The sequence below is a fragment of the Beta vulgaris genome, chromosome 5, assembly GCF_026745355.1.
Source record: "Beta vulgaris subsp. vulgaris cultivar EL10 chromosome 5, EL10.2, whole genome shotgun sequence".
NCBI lineage: Eukaryota > Viridiplantae > Streptophyta > Magnoliopsida > Caryophyllales > Amaranthaceae > Beta > Beta vulgaris.
The window spans coordinates 12692950-12714147 of NC_079206.1; the positions used below are offsets into that span (position 1 = coordinate 12692950).

General features: G+C 36.1%; 1 protein-coding gene across 1 annotated transcript; it reads left to right on the forward strand.

The window, feature by feature from the left end:
- Nucleotides 1-8623: 8623 nt before the first annotated feature.
- Nucleotides 8624-12998, forward strand: LOC125497575 (uncharacterized). The gene is made up of 4 exons (XM_048644883.2): nucleotides 8624-9105; nucleotides 9199-9297; nucleotides 11359-11463; nucleotides 11810-12998. The coding sequence occupies exons 2-4, from the start codon at nucleotides 9252-9254 to the stop codon at nucleotides 12028-12030; spliced, it is 372 nt and encodes a 123-aa protein (XP_048500840.1). The 5' UTR covers nucleotides 8624-9105; nucleotides 9199-9251; the 3' UTR covers nucleotides 12031-12998.
- Nucleotides 12999-21198: the final 8200 nt, after the last annotated feature.

Sequence of the window (21198 nt, forward strand, 5' to 3'; positions counted from 1 at the left end):
TTGCTGCTATTCGGCATTCTATCCCACCAAATTTGCCAAATGAAGAATCTTTGCTTTGGGTGCCCCGGGGATTCCCACACCCAATCCCACTCATCCTTTTTACCAATTAGACTACCTCTAATTTCCATTGAAGCTTTTTTTGAGTCAAACTTAGTTGGATCAGTCCAAGTGGAGAACACCTCATCTTCCTTACATGAAAAGACCACATTTCTTATTCTTTGGATTTGGGTAGCTGGTAAGTCAAAATAAATGGCCCTAGTAATATCTACAGATTTTAGGATACTAAGCTTAAGCTTACTTACCGCTAGTGGTAGAGGGCCCTGAACTAGAGACCTAATACTTTCACCATACAACCACCTATCATCCCATAAATTCACGTTTTCACCGTCCCCCACCCTCCATGCAAGGCTTTTGACATACTCATTCCATCCCACCCCACACTCTTCCAAAGGTGAGAGCCCAACTTAAAACTAGTAGGCTGGTTTTTGTTCTTAATATACTTCTCATGCAAAATTTGAGCCGCCCAGAAATTGTTATTATCAAGTTTCCAACAAAGCTTGGCAAGGCTAATTTTGTTAATAGTTCTATTCGTCAAGCAACCGAGGCCAGAAACAACGCTCTGCTTACATTTATCTCCTGAAAAATGCGGAGGGTGAATGGATTGACGATGTTGATGGCATTTTGAATACTGTCCTCAATCATTTCAAAAGTATATATGCTGCGTCATCTGGGCCCCTGCCTGCTAATCCAGCACATGAGGAATCCATCGACCTTGTACTTCACGAACTTAACCTTCCGAAACTTTCTACTGTCCAGCAACAACAACTTCTGCTACCGTTTTCTGAAAAAGAAGTTCATATGGCTATGTTTGGAATCGGAAATGACAAGTCTCCCGGATTAGATGGATCTACTGCAGAGTTCTTTAAGACTTATTGGGATATTCTCGGAATCCATGTCTATCGAGCTGTTTCTCGCTTCCTTACAACGGGATTTATGCTACGCGAATGGAACCAATCTCTATTGGTTCTATTGCCCAAAGGACCAAACCCTGAGGATGTTTCCCAATTTCGACCAATTAGTCTCTGCAACACAATTTATAAGTGTGCTTCCAAATGTTTGGTGAACCGCTTGCGGCCGTTGTTACACGATCTCATTAGTGAATACCAAAGTGCCTTCATACCGGGTCGGCATATGGAGGATAATATTCTTATCAGTCATGAACTAACACATGTTATTAATAAACACAGACGGGGGAATGTCCATTTTGCTGCTCTTAAACTCGACATGAATAAGGCTTATGACCGTGTTAACTGGATCTTTCTCTTAAAAGTCCTCAAGGCCTATGGGTTTCCTGCACATTGGGTTCGCCTAATACATCAGTGTATTTCTACTGTAACATATCGCATTCTGGTCAATGGGAATGTGTCTGAGGCTTTCAGGCCTCAATGCGGTCTACGACAGGGTGACCCCATTTCTCCGTATCTGTTTTTATTCTGTATGGATATCTTGTCCCGCATGTTAACACTAGCAACGGATATTCGACTCTTTGATGGGCTACGCTCACACAGGTATGCACCTTCTATCTCACATCTTTTCTTTGCTGATGACGCTCTTCTCTTTTTCAAAGCTTCTGTTACCTCCTGTACGGAGATTTCCAATCTTCTAGGCCGGTTCTGCAATATATCGGGACAGATGATAAGTATGCGCAAATCCTTTGTTAAATTTAGTCCAAATGTTCCTCGCAATACATTGGATAATTATAAGGAGATCCTTCAATTAGAAGTCCGATCGTCCTTGGGCAACTATCTTGGCACACCAGTGGACATTCAGGGGAAAAAGACTCAGCATTTCACTTATTTACTTGATAAGATTTCGCAGCGAATTACTACCTGGAATCGATCACCCATCTCTCCAACTGGCAAGCTAATACTTATCAATTCTGTTCTTATTGCTTCAATTGCTCACATTCTCTCGGTTTTCCTGCTGCCCCTAACCATTGCCAACAAGATAGATGCTATGTTAGCTCGATTTTTCTGGACCAATCAAGCTGGTAAAGGAATTGCATGGCGGAAAAAGGAAGTGCTGCATATGCCCAAAGGAGCTGGTGGTCTTGGGTTGCGCAGTGTTTCAGTTCATAATCGAGCATTACTCATAAAGAAGGTTTGGCGTATTCATCGGAACTCACACCTCCTTATTAGTAAGGTTTTTGCTTCCCCTCCCTTACATCATGGAACAACACTTACCACTCTCAACACTTTAAAAGGTCAGAGCTCTTGGGGTGCACGAGGTCTGGGGCAAGCGGAAAAAATTCTGTTGGATCATTCTGCATGGAAAATTGGGGTAAACTCAATGCTTTTAGCAGGTCAACATAGATGGGTCAATGGCAAGGCTCCAATCTTCCTTGACCAGACACGTCTTCGTACAGTGGCTACAGTCACTGTTGGCTCTCTCATGCTACCTCACCAACATGGATGGAATGTTCCGCGATTATTTTCCCTGTTTACTACTGAGACGGTGAGGGAGATCCGGCGTTTAGAAATGCCCCAGCTAACTGATCCTGCCGATATGAATTTTTGGCCTTTGACAAGTTCTGGTACATATACAACTAAATCTGGATACTATTTACTTTCTCGACAAAATGAAATCTATAGCATGACACCCCCTCTAGTTTCGAAATTTTTTCGAATTCTATGGGGTTTGCGCATCATGCCTAAATGGAAAATTTTCCTGTGGAAACTATGGCACAACAGTTTAGCGACACTAGCTAATCTGTCTGCTAGGGGTATGTCCGGTTCGGACGACTGTCCATGCTGTGGTGTGGAACCTGAGACATGCCAACATCTATTTCGGTTGTGTCCCCTTGCTACTGCAGCTTGGCGGACCAGCCAATTGGGTATTATATCCAATTTGGTCAACTATGTGTCGTTCAAAGATTGGCTTATCGCATGGGTATTTTACTTTTATCGATTGGACGGGTACTCAGGGGATCGTCTACCGCAATTTGTTGCCACACTATGGGCTATCTGGCAGGGTCGAAATAACTTGGTTTTCAGTAGCGTTACACCAGATACTGATATTATACGCTCTCTTACGTCACAAATCATGCAACAACATGTCCTCTTTCTTGCAAAACCTTCCACAGACAAGCAGGTGGTAGTTGCGAATTCTGGGCCACCGGGGTTCCTCATTGCCCATTTTGGGTCTTCTTTCTGTGGGAGTCCACAGCTCCATATCCAAGTTGATGGGTCATGGACAGCAAGCTCACCTTTGGCAGGTATTGCTTGGGTTGCTGAAAATGTCGATACTACCAACAGGAAAGGGGAGGGTGCTTGTGTTCCTGCCAGCACTGCGCTGCTGGCTGAAGCCATGGCATGTCTTCGAGCATTGGTCTGGGCACATGAACATGGCTACACCCGACTTGCAATTAATACGGATTCTGCGATTGTGGTACAGGGTTTGCGTAACCCGAAGTCGCAACCCATATCAATTGCATGGACACTGAACGACATTCGCTCCCTCGGTCAGGAATTTCAATGGTGTCGCTTCACAAAGGTTGATCGTTCACAGGTACATTTGGCGCATGATCTTGCAACTCGAGCTCGAAAAGGACAATTAACGACTGTCTCCTTTCCTATTTAGTTTGTTTTATTTTTGTACGTTTTCTCGATGTCCAAAAAAAAAAAAAAAAAAAAAAAAAAAAAAGCAACCGAGGCCACCATCATTTTTCGGGCGACAGATTTTTTCCCACGCAATCCACGTAATTTTTTTTGTATTACTATTTCCACTCCAAAAAAATTTGTTACAAATGCTATCTAATTTTTTTGTTATGAGGATCGGGAAATCAATAAGTTGCATGAAGTACCTAGGAATTGCTTGAAGGGTAGAGTTTATAAGGATCATTCTCCCCGCTTTTGATAGCGTTTTAGCTTTCCAATTAGAGAGTTTATTGGACATTTTATCAATGATAAAGGAGAGCTTAGATTTCGAGGGTTTTCGGTGACACAAGGGAAACCCAAGATAAGTACCCAGATCTTGGGTGCTCAGGATATTAGTTTCTTGTTCAAATTCATCTTTTGCTAAATTCGACGTGTTTGGGGAGAAATATAACATACTTTTAGACTCATTTGCTTTCTGCCCCGAAATGGCATAAAAATCTTTTAGAATTGTAGTCATGGTCTGGAGGGTTTGCAAGTTTGATTCTCCAAAAAGGATTATATCATCCGCGAACATAAGGTGCGAAATTTCCGTAACTCCACCTCTAACTTTAAAAGGAGTCCACAACTTCCTATTACACGCTTCATGAATCTTTCTATACAGGTACTCAAGGCAAATAATAAAGATGTACGGGGATAGGGGGTCCCCTTGACGAATTCCCCAGGAAGGAAGGAACTTTTCAGTTCTATGACCATTCACTTGAACGGAAATAGAGGAAGAAGAAATACAGCTCATAATAAGCTCAATTGTATTATCCGAAAAATTTAACATTTTTAAGCAATGACTTATGAAAGGCCACTCCAACCTGTCATAAGCCTTTTCAAGGTCAAGCTTGAGGGCAAAAAGGCCTTTCTTCCCTTTCTTTTTTTTCATGGAGTGGAGAATTTCAGTGGCGATAATGTAATTTACTTCAGCACCTCTTCCCGGGATAAAACTGTTCTGGTTCGGAGAAATAGTCTCTTTAAGTAAAGGTCTGATCCTTTGAACAAGGATTTTTGTAACCATTTTGTAGGTGGTATTAACCAGGCTAATTGGGCGGAAGTTATTAATTCTCATAGGATTACTAATTTTCGGCAATAAAGAGATTAAAGTTGCGTTCAGATTTTGCGGCATTTGTCTAGTTACAAAGATATTCTTTATCATCTTATAGCAATCATTCTTTACAGTTTCCCAAAAATGTTGGAAAAAGATGGCGTGGAACCCATCTTCCCCAGGAGCTTTAACACCTCCAATTGAAAAAACAACTTCTTTAAGTTCACACATATTTGGAACTTCACAACACTCAAATAATTGGAGAGACACAATCTGGTCAGGGAATGAAGAGTTATTAGAATTAAAGAGGTCCTTATAATACCCCACAATGATAGACTCAATATCTTTTTGATCCGTAAAACAATTACCTACTTCATCTTTTAACATTAAAATCCTATTTTGTTTCCTACGAATAATGGTGGAAAGATGAAAAAAGTGGGTATTCCTATCCCCTTGTAAAATCCAGTTTGAACGCGACCTTGTTTGCCAAAAACATTCCTCCTGGTCTAATAATGAATTGAGCTCCGAAGAAAGTTTAGATTCAAGGTCGAACAAAAAAGAGTTGAAAGGGTCCAACTGCAGCGCATTTTGTGCGCCACGCAGCCTTGCCATAATTTTTGATTTGTTTTTAAACAGATTGCAATTATCTTCCACCCAACTCGGTAAGTCTGATCTAAGAGAACCAAGTTTTGTATTTAAGTTTTCCTGATACCCATCCCACTTCATATTAACCCAAGGGCTGAAAGAAGGTTCCGCCAGCCAGAAAGGTTCAAATTTAAACATTTTTTTTGGACGGTTTGACATGATCGGTTTAAGAGTGAGGAGAATGGGATTGTGATCAGAAAACAGGCGAGGAAGGTTGTTTGCTATAGCTGATGGGTACGCCGTGATCTAATTTGGAGAGGCCCAACAACGGTCCAACCTTTCAAAGATAGGTTGATTCTTTCTCTTGTTAAACCACGTAAACTTGCTGCCAATGTAACCCAAGTCAGTAAGGTTGCAATCATCCATTTTCTCTCTATATAAACGCATTTTATAATCCTTCGGTTTATTACCCCCTATTTTTTCATGAGCATACGTAATTTCGTTAAAATCCCCCACCACCAACCAAGGTAAGCTGACAGATTTTGAGGTTTCACACAGGTTATCCCACATTTCACTTCTCCCTTTAAATTTTGTGTTAGCATAAAGAGCAGAAATAAAAAAAGGGTTTTCGTTTGATACCTGGATGACTCCGTGGATTGCCCATGGTTCCTTGGTTATGGGAGTGAAGGAGTGGAGCCCCTCATTCCATAAGATCAAGATTCCACCGGTGTACCCCACCGGCTCAATAGTCTCGTAGGAGTTGAAAGGCAGGCTCTCCGCAATCCCTTCAATGTTCGGCCTAGCAACTTTAGTCTCAGTGATGATCACAATCATGGGGTCATGGTCTCTAATAAGCTGATTTATGTTCCTGCGAAAACCCGGTCTAGCCACACCTCTTGCATTCCACAATAAGATAGACATTCCGGGGTTAATTGGTGGTAGTTTGAGGATCTCCATCCGCGACCGCTTGTGGTGTCGATGCAGAAAGCGTGACCATCCTGCTTGCTAGTGTACTGTAGATGATTTCTGAATTTATTTTCACTTTCACACCCGACATTCTCCCCTCGACTTTGGATATCCCCCAAGCAAACTTTAGGGTCAACTGATTGCACGGTTTTGTGACTCGCAGCCACTTGACGTTGTCGGTTGCGCTTCGAGCTTGCACCATAAGCCAGTTCTTTGTAATTGATAGAGCTTTTCACTCTCGGGGAAGAACGGGTGCGGGGTCGCAAATGAACTCCAAATCCCATGGAACTGGGGTGAAGTTGAACCCTATTGCCATCTGGGTCGTCCACCATGTCAGGAGGATTTCGACCACTTTGGAGAAGCTTCCTATGTCTGAAAAACTCGGAATGTGCGCTGGGACTAGACTCATAGGATCTTCGGGGACTACCATCCTCAGCTAGAGGAATGTTTCCGGTATTACATGGGGTTTCAGTAGGATTTCCCTTAACAACCAAGGAGTGATAAGGTACCATTCCCCTACTGTGTCTTTGTAAAAAAACCCGAACTTGTTCAGCCACACTTCCGGGAAAGTCATGTGGAGGGGAGTTCTTGTTATCACTGAGGTAGCCTGGGAAAGAATGACATGGACTGGAGTCGGATGGGCCGTTGGAGGCATGATGAAACCCTTTGTGTACGTAGGGTCGGATAGATATCGAGGTAGGGCTTTCTCTGGTGCTGGGAAAGGGGAGGCCATTTTTTGAGAGATTGTTGCTTATACTCTTTTTTTCTTTTTGGAAAGGATGAATGGAAAGGCTGAAATTTAAAGATGGACGTTTGGTGGGGTGGTTGATATTTTTCTGGTTCAAAAGATGGGCGCTGCTCGATGACATGACGGGAGGAGTAGAGATGGTGATGGTTTGGGTAGTCTGAGAACCTGGAAAAGAAATATTCATAGATTCACAGGAAAGATTTTTTTCAGTAGTAGGGTAGTACTTGGTTTCATTTAATAGGTTTTCTTTTCCAAAACTGTGGTTTTCATCTAGGAGGGTTAATGCCAGGAATTTATTTTTATTCCTCTGACTAGCCTTGGAATAATCATCAAGATGAGGGTGCTTTTCCTTATTTTCTAACTGGGCTTTTTATTTTGTTGGTTGTACAATAGTCCAATTCACAACTTTTTTACCGTTGGGCTGGATAATGATTTGTTTGTGGATATTTTGTTGACTTTGGTCTGGGTTTTTTTCTTTATTCTGAACCGGGTTATCCGCCTGACTTTTTGATTGAGGGTTTATGATCTTCTTCTCCGGTTGTATGCACTTAGAGCAGGTCCGGTGATGTCTATTTACCATAGAACACTCTGGACACTCAGAGGGCCAATCCAAGAAAATCAGAGGTTGCTTGAAAGCTCCAAGCCAAACAAATTTTTTCTTATCTTTTGCGGTGTCCATCAGGCATCAGCACCAAAATTCGAGCATATCTCAACCTTTTTTCTTTGATGGCTTTCCAGTCCCCTTTTATGAAGGACCCCAAAGAGTCTCCAATTTTCCTAAGAACCGGTTCAACGTGCAGTTCCACCGGCAGTTCAGGGAGCTCAACCCATATGGGCAGTAGGGAGATTTTTCCCTCCGATGGCCTAAACCCAGGGGCCCATCTTTGGATCGAGATGAAGGCTCCATTTAAGAACCATGGCCCAGATGAAATAATTCATAAAACGTCTCCTTCTGACGGAAGCTTTGATTGGAAGAAACCCTTTCCCAACGGCAAGGTGGTACAAGGAGCCGGGAGCTTCCAAATTTTGTTTAATTCTTTACCATAGTAGTCTGAAGAGAACGACTTACCACAAGGTTTAGAAATTATGGCATGAGCCCAGGGGGAGAAAAGGTCCCTATACTTTTCATCTGAGAATGGAATGAAGATATCTGAATCTTTTTCGAATTCCGGCGGGGGAGAAACGGCGGCTGGGGTCGGACCCGAGAACGGAGCAGAGAGACCCAGAGACTCTTTAAACGAACGATGAGCGAATTGCGGAGAATCCCCATCAATCCTACCAAGACCATTGAACGCTTGAGAGGTACCTGCAAAACCAACAGAATTATTCGCAAGCAAGAGGGGAGGAGAAGGGTTAGATAAGAGGGGGGGAGGGTCTGGAGGTTTCTTTGGTGGTGGCGACCTGGAGGCAATTTCCTAGGAGGAGGGGGAGGGAGGGGAAGGGGAAGGGGAAGGGGAAGGGGAGAGGGAATTCATTTTTTTTCAAAATTAGGAACATGATAACCCAAAGATAAAGCAAAAAAAAGAAAAATAAAAAGCAAAAAAACATAAGCATTGAGTCGTGGATCGAACATCGGACCTCTCCAAGAGCATTAATGCTTCGCGCGCCACTATGCAAATAGAGTTTGATGAAACTTTTTTGCAGTTCTATGAAGGATCAGTCCCCATAATCCGCCAAAGTCTTCCAGCAAATTCCCCGCTCTACTCTTTCAGTCCTCAAAAATCTCATACACCACCTCCATCATCCCTTCTCTCCCCTCTCCCTGTTTCGTTACCACTGTCACTACATTTTCAGAATCAATATCAATAACCCTAGAAATATAATAGGTATCCACCATTTCCATATATCCTTCACTTTAATTTGTCTTCCAATTTCTTCTCCACAATATCGTTCTTTCTTCAAAACTTCTTTTGCAAGCAAAAATTTTTTTACTCAAAATCGATTATCTTGCGCCTTTGCGTTTGAATTTCAAAGAAATCTTCAAGAATGAGTTGCGACAGCGAATGTCGGATATCTCAAGTAGCTTCGCCGTCGAATCATATCGTTGAAGAATTCCGGAGGTAAGATTTCTGCAGTGCTTTTTTTTCTTTTGTTGTTGTTGTTGTTTTTGTTTATCAATTGTGTTGATAATGTGCAAAATTTTGACGTTTTAGAGGTTTTAATATCTCATATTCAAGAGACTACTTATTGTCGCTAGCTATCGTCAATGCTACTAAGGAGCTGCCTTCCGGAATTGATCGGTCCATTCTCAGGTGAAATATTGCTTGTTTTCTCGTTGAATTGTGAGTTATTCTTATACGCCTATTTAATTGATTAATGTTGTAACTTTACTACGTACTTATCACTTGAAACTTGTTAATTCACTGTAATGTGGCTTGTTCAATTGACATTTTATGCTTTCGGCTCTTCTAATCATATAGTTTATCTGTTGCAATTGCAATATTGCAGTTTTTGATTTCATTTATGCGGTGATTTTATGCTAGAATAATTTGTAGGTTATATATGTTCAAGCTTGTTGTTATATCATGTGTGATTATACAATGCTGTACAGTGTTTAGTACTTAGACTTCTCAAGTGGAAGACTAATGGCTATGGAGGTTACAGCTCTTATGTACTCCCTCCGTTTCCTAAAGATCTTCCCTCTTTCCGTTTAAGGGTGTTTCCAAAAGATCTTCCCTCTTTTGCTTTATTCCTTATTTGGCAAAACAAATTTCCCTATTTACCCTCTCATGTCACTATCATATGGTCCACCATTACATTATTAATTCAATTTTACTCCCTTTCTCTCTCCTACTTTAACCCCTTTTTATTTGTTTATTTATCTTAACCCTTTCTCTCTCCTACTTTACTCACACCATGCCCCACACAACTTGATTTTCCTTGGTATCTGTAGAAACAGTAAGTGGGAAGATCTTTAGGAAACGGAGGGAGTATTGGATAGATATACTATTACATGAGTAGCATGATGCATGTACCTAGGAAGCATTGATACTCCATTTGCATGTGTCTCTACCAGTGCAAGTAGAAATGCTTTGTATAATATTGGAATATTGATGAAATTCCTTATTTTTGTAATGTTAGAAAATTGGTTGTCGTATTTGCATCCGCTATTCTTTGAACTGATTTATCCTGTAACTGTTCCCGTGCTTATTTCCTTGTAACCTCGGCATATATTAGGTAATTAGCAAATTCTTGGTTAAGTTCTAATGCTTTGTTATTTTTTATTCTACTAAGTTCTTATAAACTTTATGTTGTGCTATCCTAGGTGTCTGGAATACTGTGTATTATGTAATAACTCTCATGAATATTGAGAGAAGAATGCTCAATGCGATCAATCATTAGAATTTGTGAATTACCATAACAATGATCTTACTGATGTTTTTGTGGTTTTATTTTTAAGGCTATTACTTGTACATTATATATGCTCTACATTCATGCTTGCTGATAGGTTATGCATGTGATGTTATGATTGTTGTCATTAACTAGCTAAGTTTCAGTTTGAATCAAGGGCTTACTAGCTAGCTTGTTGTAAATTCCAATATGAAGCATTTTCTTTGGAGAACTTCTTTCATATAGTATATCAACTTTCAATATATTCAAGCTTAGTCTAAATGTACAAAATTCTGATGCTGGAGACTTATAAATAGAGGTTACAACACTTATATAATTGATAAGCATACTACTCATGATGCTTATATTCTATTTTCTAGGCATATCCTCCGCATACAGTTTGTATATATTTGGGCCACTTGGCCATTGACAAACTTCTGGCTAAGTTCCAAAGCTCCATCTTCTTATTTCATATGTTATCGTTGTGGCTGAGATCAGGATCAGCCTATCTAGCATGTTATCAAATTTATGTTGTGCTATCCTAGGAGTCCAGGATGCTGTGTAAAAAGAAGAGCTCGCTGTGAGAAATCTTCAGAATATGTGCATTAACTTAGTAATGAGCTACTAAGGTTATATATACTCAGCTGCAGCACTAAGACTAAACGATCTAAATAACCATGCCACCTGAGTATAAAGGAACTAAACAAGATATTGATGTTTACGTACTTCCATCTTTACAAAGACTAATGTAGGTACAAAAATACTGCTACATACTCCCATAGATGCCTTTCGTGTTACTTACAAATCAACGTCCCTTTCTTAGCTTGTACAAAATAATTTTTTCTTTGTTTTGGTTTTTGATGAGCTTCAATTCATTTTTTGCTACTTTGAGTGCTTGGATTTGTAATTTTACATGCCTCCAATTCATTTAATTTGCAACAATGAGCTGGATAATAGTGCATCTAAGCATCGGCAACTACCAGGTCTTGAATTACCATGCACTGGCAGGAAACCAGGTGATTCCAGCATAGGATCATCTGAAAGATGGGGCAGCTGTAAATTGAGATCAACGGACAGCAAGTCAGCAGGTATCAGTGCTGTGTTTCTATTTTTCATTTTAATTTTCTTTTCTACCGAGTCATTAGTTCATTATTTGGGGTATACTACAAACCTGATAAATCGATTCGATTCTTTAATTTGGCTGAGCTCCCACCCTAGGTTGTTTGCTCTAAATGTCGAGGCAGCTATCTTGCCATCCTAGTGCCCCAGTGACAGCTACATTTTTCAATTCTGTTAAATGCAACACTATTGGGCTTCTTTGATTTATTATTGATTATTACATTTGATTAAAGAGGTTTGAATACTACCCTTTGCGATTACTTTATAAAGCTAAAGTAGAAATTAGAATATGCTGAACCATTTAATACAACACAGATTCCAGGAAATTCTATAGCAGCCAATCTCCTTATACCTGGAAAAATCCTGGATATAAGGCCAACTTAAGATCCACGCCCAATTCTGAGCATGATGGCATTCGAGGTAGCTGGTCTGCTTCAAAGCTACCATCAGCTGGATCTAAAGTGCCAACTATAAAACTTCCTGACAATTGTCTTCTAGTGGTAAATACCTTTGAAGGCATTTCTTGTGCATGGTAAAGTATGCTAATTTTGTTAAATATATAGTTAGAACTTACTTTAAGCTTATCTTGGTCATGTACTTTTTTTGTGTGTAAAATGAGGTTTCTTGTAATGATCTGCATTGTCATGGTGTCTTGCTTAATAGGATACATTGTTCCTCGGATGTCTTGATCTTAATTTAGTTATGTATTGGCCATGCCAATAAGATAGATTTTTTATCAACACCATTCAAGGTTCTCTCACCCCTTAGCGGTCGTCGGAATCCTCTACGCCGACGACCTGATGGCGTGGGAGGAGTTGGAAATTAGGTCGAGGGCGGTGTATCTGCAGGTTGCAGAAGTTGATCCAGAAATTATTTCTGCATGGCCCTGGAGAATAATTCATTATTACTGCCAGGTTGGTTTAGAATCGGTAGAGAGGAGGCCATTCTTTGATGACTGCATGAGGCCGGTGTGGCACATAATTTGCGAGAAATCTGGCTGGAGATTCCCCTCGGGACTGCCGAATAGTTTTCGTAGCTCAAGTCGGTGAGGGGCAAATGCATGAGATTCTTGTAGGACAACTGAACTTGACCCTAATAGACAGTTGGCATGGTCTGGCCTTAGGGATCAGGAACTTCTTTGCTAATATCCTGTTTTTACAAGATGACATGGCAACAATTGATCAAATTAACCCGATTAATTGTTGCCCTGGTGCTACAGTTACATATTGGACTGACTTGAAGGAGAGGTTGTTTTGGACATCCACCTGCCAATTGCAAGAAAACCACGCACTGGACCGGAGTTACGTACAGCAAAGTTTATTCAAAATCAAGATTTACGGGTAGTTTTCAAGTTTGAAGATTTTTTTTTTTAAATACCAAAAGCATGATGATGATGATTTGTAGATGATTCCTGATGATGATACTTGATGATAATTGTTCAAGCAAATTTTGGATCTAATGGAAAATAGGAATAAGTATGATTTTAAATAATTGTTGTGGGTTGACAAAGAATAACAAGATATTGATAATCAACTAAGAGAAGTTCGTATACATGTATTGAGTATAATAATGTAGAATGTGTATATTTTTTCAGTGGCCATTTATTGATGGCTTTATTTATAACTGTGCCCCCACTCAACGGCACTCCACAAATTAAAGCTAGGGAGTAGTTGATACCTTTCCTATTCTTTAGGCTCACCACCAATATAATTTGTTATAATGGGGATCAAGTCCTAGTATATCAAACGAAGCATGATCATGACATAAAATTTGCTGTTCTTAAGAGAGATTGGGCCCAATGAGCCGATCGTGCATATCCAGGTCGACGTAGAAGGAAGATCTTATGGCTTCTTGAGACAAAATTCTACGAATAATAACACGGTCCATTTGTGATTGAAACAAACAACTAAATCAAGAAAATACCTTTCTTTGATCTGCGATTGAAAGAAAGAACTGAAATCAAGAAAATACCTTTTTCTTCTCCTCAATTGCCGCCGTATTCTCATCCACGACGGGAAGAAGGTGTGACGACCTGTTGATTGAAAAACTAGGCGGCTCGGCAACGTCGTTTGATACCACCCGCATGTTTAATTTCCCATTTTCCCATGAAAAGTCGACTTTGTCTCCTATCCGGAGACCGCGGTCATTGACGAAAGCTTTCCAACCCACTCGAAGCCACCGTCTACACGCTATCGGTAGACGTGGCCGGATGACATAGGAAATCAAGTAATTTTTGTTACAGCCCCGTTTCTGAGATTTTGGAGGCTCAAGGGCAAACCTACATATTAGGACCCTGATTAAGTCCAAGTTTTTTGAATGTTTTATTTTTCGGTCTATACCAAAAAATAAACAATTTTTTGGTCCGAAATTTTTGAAAGAGACGTTAAGATAAGGATGTAAGTACTTATCATTTAATATGTCAATCAGAAACCAAAAAAAAAAAGAAATTGGAAAGATGCAGCAACCTGGACCGAAATAAAGTGATAGAAAATAATTGAAATTTATATTAGATAATATCAAAAATTTATTAAAAATGGATTAAGGGTCTGTTCTTTTTAATTAATTTGCTTTGCACAATTTTTAATAAAATATTATGAACTAATCTAAGGTAGTGTTTGGGAATGAGCATTTCATTTGAAATGATTCATTTGAAATTTGTATTCTCAAATCATGGAATTTAAAATCAAATTCATTTTTTGGTAAACTTAAGAATTTCAAATTTAGGATTTCAAATCCATCTCAAATGTTTGACTTACCATAGAATTTACAGAGAGAAGATCAAATAGTTAAAAGTTAGAGATTTGTTAATGGAGGAAAAGAAAGCTAAGAGATTCGTTAATGGAGGAGAGAGAAAGTTAGGAATATGTTGAACACTTGAAGAGGAAAATAGAAAATAGTTAGGGTTTAGAATTTGCAAATCACACCCTTGCACATGGAATTTCAGAATTCTTAAAATTGGGATATTATTATAGAGGTTGGAATTTGATTGGAATTGGGCCAATTCCAATTCCTAATTTCTGGATTTCCCAAACATGTCATTTGGCCCAATTCCACATTTAGAAATGAAATGCTCATTCCCAAACATAACATAAACATATTCAGAACAAAAAAACAACAGGGGTAAAATTAAATTTATCATTTTATTATTTCGATTCATTATGCAGTTCTACAATATACAAATATCAAAATTTTATATTAAATGAAAATACAAGTGGGAGTATAAGACTAAAAACTATAGAAAGATTGAAATTTATATGCATTAACAACCTTTAAGGGTTTACAACATGACATAAAGATATAAAAGCATATTTTCATATCCTAATTTGTCTACTGCTACGGCCCAATCTATTTTCGAGTTCAGTCTTTCATTAAAATTATTCAGCAACAATATGATTTCACAAAACTTATTCAAGTTTTCAGAAAAATTAAATTGATTTAATGTATAATACTTAGTTACTATGAAAAAATACAGTGTGTCATTGAAATTCTCAAATAATTATAATAATTCTTGGTCGAAAAATGAAGTAATAAAATTCAGAATTTGCAAAACCTAAAAAAATCGAATAAAGAACAAAAATTACAAAGAAAAAAGAGAAATTACCCAAAAATTTTGAGCGTTTGACATTGAATTGAGATAAAAGTGGGAGAATTGAATTAGAAACTTAATTCGCAATAAGCTTAATTGTCGGCAGCATTAGCAGTTTGGAGTGATCTTTTCTTTTCCATTTTTTTCTTTTTTTTCTTTTATTCTCTCTTACCTTTACTTAGTTGGGTTATGTGTTTTGGGACCTGGGCACCTGCCCCTCTCGCCCATGCTCAAATACGGCCCTGCCAATATTCTCTTATTGACTTACTTAAATACTTCGTACAACAGTTATGATAAAGAATGAATCTTTTCAAATCAATCTTCAAGTTACTAAAAGTAAATATTATGTGGATATATTTCATGCTTTATTCTATCCTTGATTTTAGGTGTAAATATATTATAGTAGTACTTATTAGAGGCATTATTCTTGCCGTAAATTAGTTCCTTGTATCTATATTCTACTAGAATTTTTGCACGCGATGCGTGTTTGAATTTTTTTCGAAACAGAAACTCGATTTTCTTCGGCATAAGAGTCAAAATTTGAACATTAGACATACGAAGTATAATTGTTTTTAGTTGCAAAAATTAATTGGTTTAGTTTATGTCACTTAAGTCTCACCATTCTTTTTTTTTTAACTTTTCAAAGTTAAATTCTATAAAATTAAATTCTATGAACAAAATAGAAATTTCATTGAATTTATTTATGATTTCTGATATTATAATTTTATAGTTGATTTTTGAATTAAGTACACTACTTCATAAATTGTAAAGAAAGTGGACACTTTGATTTCAAGTCAATTTTTTCATAGGTTGTAGTTTGTAAGTGAATTTTTAAATTTTTGTAAAGTTTCCTCATTTTAGTGATTTGCATAACGTAAATTATGCAATTTTATGATTTTAGTTGACTTGTGAGTGATTGTTATAATTATATTTTTGGTATCTTTGTTTGAAACCCCCTTTGATTTGTAAGTGAATTTGTAATTTAGAATGGGAAGGAGGGCAAAATAGACATTTCAAAAAAGGACACCATTGCTCCCCTTTTCCTTATATAATAGAGATATATCTATATAAAGCTAAGTATATAATGCTTATTTGTCAAGCTAATATCAATTCCGCCAAATGTCGTCTCCATAATTATCCTCACATTTTAAATGCAACGTGTAGTCTCTATCTCCAAATTTGCTGATGGGGTAGACTCCATAATCAATTATGTGTGTGCCATATAAGTTTAGGAAATTAAAAGTAATTGGATCAGTTATAGTAAATTGATTATAAAGGGTAATTCGGTTCCTTAAATTAAGCAAATATTGATTTGAATTGGAAAAAAATATTAAATTTAACTCCTCTTTTCATTTGCCAAATCAATGGATTGTATAAAATGCTGTGATTAAGGACAAGATTGTTTCGTATATACAAGTTATGGATATTCAAGCCTCCCCTCTCCTTTTCTCTCTCTAAAACCCTAGCCTCCCTTACCCCTTCTTCATCAATTAGGGGGCTGCCATGGATGTTTTCATCCATGGTAAGCCCCTTTTTCCCTTTTATTTTCAGTTTTTAGTTCATTTTCTTGTTTTGTTCAATAAATTAGTATCTCTTTATGAGATTTTCTCAAACCCTTTTATGGGGTTTTTAGTTTCTGTTTTAGAAATCTCCTTCTCCCCTATGGGAGTTGTGAGTATGGTTCTTTTGTTTTTGGTATGAGAAATTATTCTCATTGGTTGAAGTTCGAGATTCAACATGAAGAATTAGGGTTTCACAACTTCTGTAAAATTATGGAAGACTATTGGAGTACGTTCATCCCAAAATTTTCGCATCTGCAGATTGTATGCCGAACCAGAGCGAACTCACAGATTGCATTGCTTCAGATGAAGATTTTTATTAAGGCAAAATTAAGTCAAATCTGCGATGTTTACATTTCTAGGGTGATATGTATTTCTATTAGAATTTTATGTTTTTCAGAAATGACTTGTAAGTGCCGTTTGGCGAAATATTAATGAAATCCCTTTTCTTTCTTTAAAAAAAAAAAAAAAGGACAAGATTGTTCAACACCAAAAAAAAGGCAAGATTGTGTTCCTCTAAAAAAAATGCAAGAGATTTTAAAACATTATGCGGTTTTATATATGCGATATTATTATGCAGAAATTTGCGAGGCACCATTACACACACAAAAGAGTATGCGATAGATGCAGTAGGGTAGAAAACTGAAGACGAGAGCGAAAAGAACATGCAACACTCAACACTCAACTGTTGTCCGATCGCTGGTGGCAGAACTCCGGCGGAAGTACCGGTGGCTTCAAGTTCGACAACAAAAGCAGTGGAAAAGATAGTTGTGCAAATGAAAATGAGTTGGACTTAAGAGAGTCCCAATTGAAAATTGGTTTAGAAATTAAGAAAATGATTTTTTTTTTTGGTGAATAATCTAGAAGATCCAGGATGGTGGATTGATTGAAATCAGGTTCGTAATCATTTGGTGAACTTCATTGAAATTGGAAATAGATTTCTAAATATTATATGGAGAAGAGAAAATGGGACTACATTATAAAGAATAATAGAGAGAGAAAAGGAGAAATTGTTTTACTATATCTTTGTAATACTAATACTGAGTACTATAATAAAAAGCATTTTCTAGGATAGTATATAATACAAAGCTAGGATAATTAAAGAAATTTTATGTTATTGAGGTATACCAATAACTGCGAAGATAAAATCTATACTAATATATTAAAAGGCGTGCGAAAGAACGTTTATGTGCCACGTGGCACTCTCCTCAAATTTCTAATGCAAATGCTTTATGTTCATGTATACTCCTCACTCTTAAAAAAATGTATAAGCGAAAGGAATCAAACACATGACCTTTGAAATGAAAAATAAGCGCTTAACCATCAATACACTATGACTTTGTTGTTTAATGTTTGAAATAAAATATGATAAAGTCTTGTAATAATTGTAATTAACTAAAAAGACTTAACAAGTACATACTCCCTCCGTTTTTTCTATTGCTACATTTATGCCATGTCACTTTCAAATTATATTGGAGTGTATTTTTTTATCCAATTAATGTAAAATAATGAGAAAACGTGAAAAGTAGTATTTTTTGGTCGAAAAAGAGAAAAACAAATATAAACGTATCAATTTATGGTGGGCCAAATAAGAAAAATGTAGAAATTTAAAAAAAACAACCATTTAAGGAAAATGTACGAATTAAAAAAAACGGAGAGAGTACATCTTTAACAATCTTATTACGTAACTTCCAAGAGAATTTGATGTCATATTCTCTTACCACAATTCTTTTCAAACTCAAAACTTTTTTTTTTTTTTACTTATCACGTCGTGACGTGAATTTTTCAATTTCTTAATGGATAAATTAAAAATTACAAAAAGTAGCAGAATAAAATATGAAATTAAAAAGAATAACATATTTGTTTATTGTAACTGACCCGAGGCATCGCCCGGGCAAAAAAACTAGTACTTAATTGATATATTGGGTCTTGGGAATGATATATACATTTAAATTGACTATAAGGAATAATGGCATAAAACTTACGTGAATTTAACGTATCTATGAGACAAGTTTTATCGCTAAAAAATAGTTAAAGTTAAATAATGATCGTAAGCATGTCCATTTTTTTAGGTCCCGTTCTAAGAAAATAAGAACAATCCTACTACTAATTATAGATAATTCACAAGTCATAATCTTGCAGCACAAGGGTTGTAAGCCAGTTTTAAACTATTCTCATTACAAGATTCTAGAATTTTTAATCACAAGGCCATAATAAATATCTCACTTAGAGATTTAGAGATAACCTCATTCATTATAATGAAAATCATGCTATATAAAGCTTTGAGATTGTTCTTTAATACAATTTAGATAATCATATCATACAAAAATAAAAATATGTAATAAGATAGTTTAATAAGAGAGGGGTTGAGCGGGACTGTAAAAAGCAAGGAGTAGTTGCATGATTGAGTGCCACAAGTGGCGCGCATTGTGTTTTTATATGAGCCTCTGAATAAAACAATGGGCAAAATAAAAACTTCTTCATTCAACTATTTTTGTTTTAAATTTTTTTTCTTTGCTAAGCAAGTAATTATATTAATTAGAGCAAACAATTAAAACCTAAAACCAATGAGGAAGCGAACAAAAAAAGAGTTGGGGACTGTTCACCCCAGCTTATTTTCAGTTCAGTTCAGCTCCAATCAGTTCAGTTTAGTTCAGTTCAGTTCAGCTCAACTCTATTCTTTTATAACCATTTTGTTAAATATTATTATTATGTTGGTATAATTTATTTTTACTAATTACTCTTTTTTATTATTATTATTATTATATTTTTATATCATTACTATTAAGTAATAATATTATTATAATAATAATTATTATTATTATTGTTATTGTTGTTGTTTCTATATATTATTTTGTTTATTGTAGCTTTACTCATTATTATTACTATTATTGTTATTATTAGAAGGAACATGGTTTAGGTCAAAGCACAAATAAACCCACGTTTTTTAGCTCATAAACCAATCAAATCGCGTCAAAACGGTTTATGATGCAATTTTCGCGGTCCAACCCGATCATTATTTTTATGACTAAATATTATTATATTATTAAATCTAATTATTAAGATAGTAATATTAATTTACCTCTTAGATATTATTGTTATTATATAATCATCATCAAGTATTAATATATTAACACAAATAATATACAATAATTATTATTAATTATCATTATTATCATTAATTATTATTATTAATAATAATTTATGATTATTAATATTATTTATTTATAACTATCATTTAAAAATATCCAAAATACTACTATTATTATTACTTATCGTTATAATTATTGTTTAATATTCATATTATTATTGTTTAAATATTATTTATATATTTATTACATTTAATTTAATTCAATTCAATTCAATTTAGTTCAGTTCAGTTCAGCTCCAATCAGTTCAGTTCAGTTCAGTTCAGCTGTTTTATGCCGAAGAGAACATGCCCTTGGTTGGTCACATGTTTTATCATGACATTAGCTACATCAACCACTGTACATACGGGTCATAAGTCGATTATAAAATTTATTTTAATACACGATATGATTATGAAAACTTGAAATCAATCAGCTACTATTCAAATTATGATTTTAGGAGAAACATCCTAAAATTTTAAATTTATAAACAAAGTATTCCCCCGCATTTTAATGTAATTTTGTTTCATTTATGTATTTATAATTGTATATATCACGATTACAAGATTTTTAATGTTTAAAAATGTTGTAACAAAGGACATTTATATATATTAAATATAATTTTACATTTATATTCTTTTAATCTTAAAATAAATGGATTCGAATAATTATGGATTCAATATATTTCAAATAAAAACAACTACGTAATATACAAAACAATTGTTATACATTATACACGGCTCCAAATCATTTCTACATAAAACCTCCCGTGCATTTTTGCACGGGTGAAAAGTTAGTACACTATATATACTAGTTTTTTACTCGTGGAAAAATGCACGGGAAGTTTTATAGTAAATATGATTTTGACCATGCATAATGCGCGGGATTTGTTTTGTTTATTAAGTAGTTGATTATTATTCATAAGCATTAACCAAGTTATAAGTAGGTCTCTAGCGTTAAGACCCGTGTAAAAATATATTATATGCTACTTCATCTCTAACTTTTAGACCTAAAATATTCCAACAAAACTGAATATATTGCATATATTCAATAATTGCATCAAAAGTTGATAAACTATAAGATATTGAATCATATATTAATGATATTTCTCCTTAAATTATGTTGTGTGAATTTGTGTGTATATATATATATATAATATATATAATATATATATATATATATATATATATATATATATATACACTAGTGGTTTGATTGCGCGTGTTAAGTTAGAAGTAGCTATATTAGTTTTGACATTAGTTAAATTATCTATCCTGGTTTATGCAAAAAAATTAAAAGCAACCAATGTATACCATTACAAACCTAGTAGCATGACTACTTCTAGCTCTAGCATACCGTGAACATGACATTCCAAAATGTCTTGAACTTGGCAAAAAGTTATGAACAACCACTTATCTCTATACTAACATT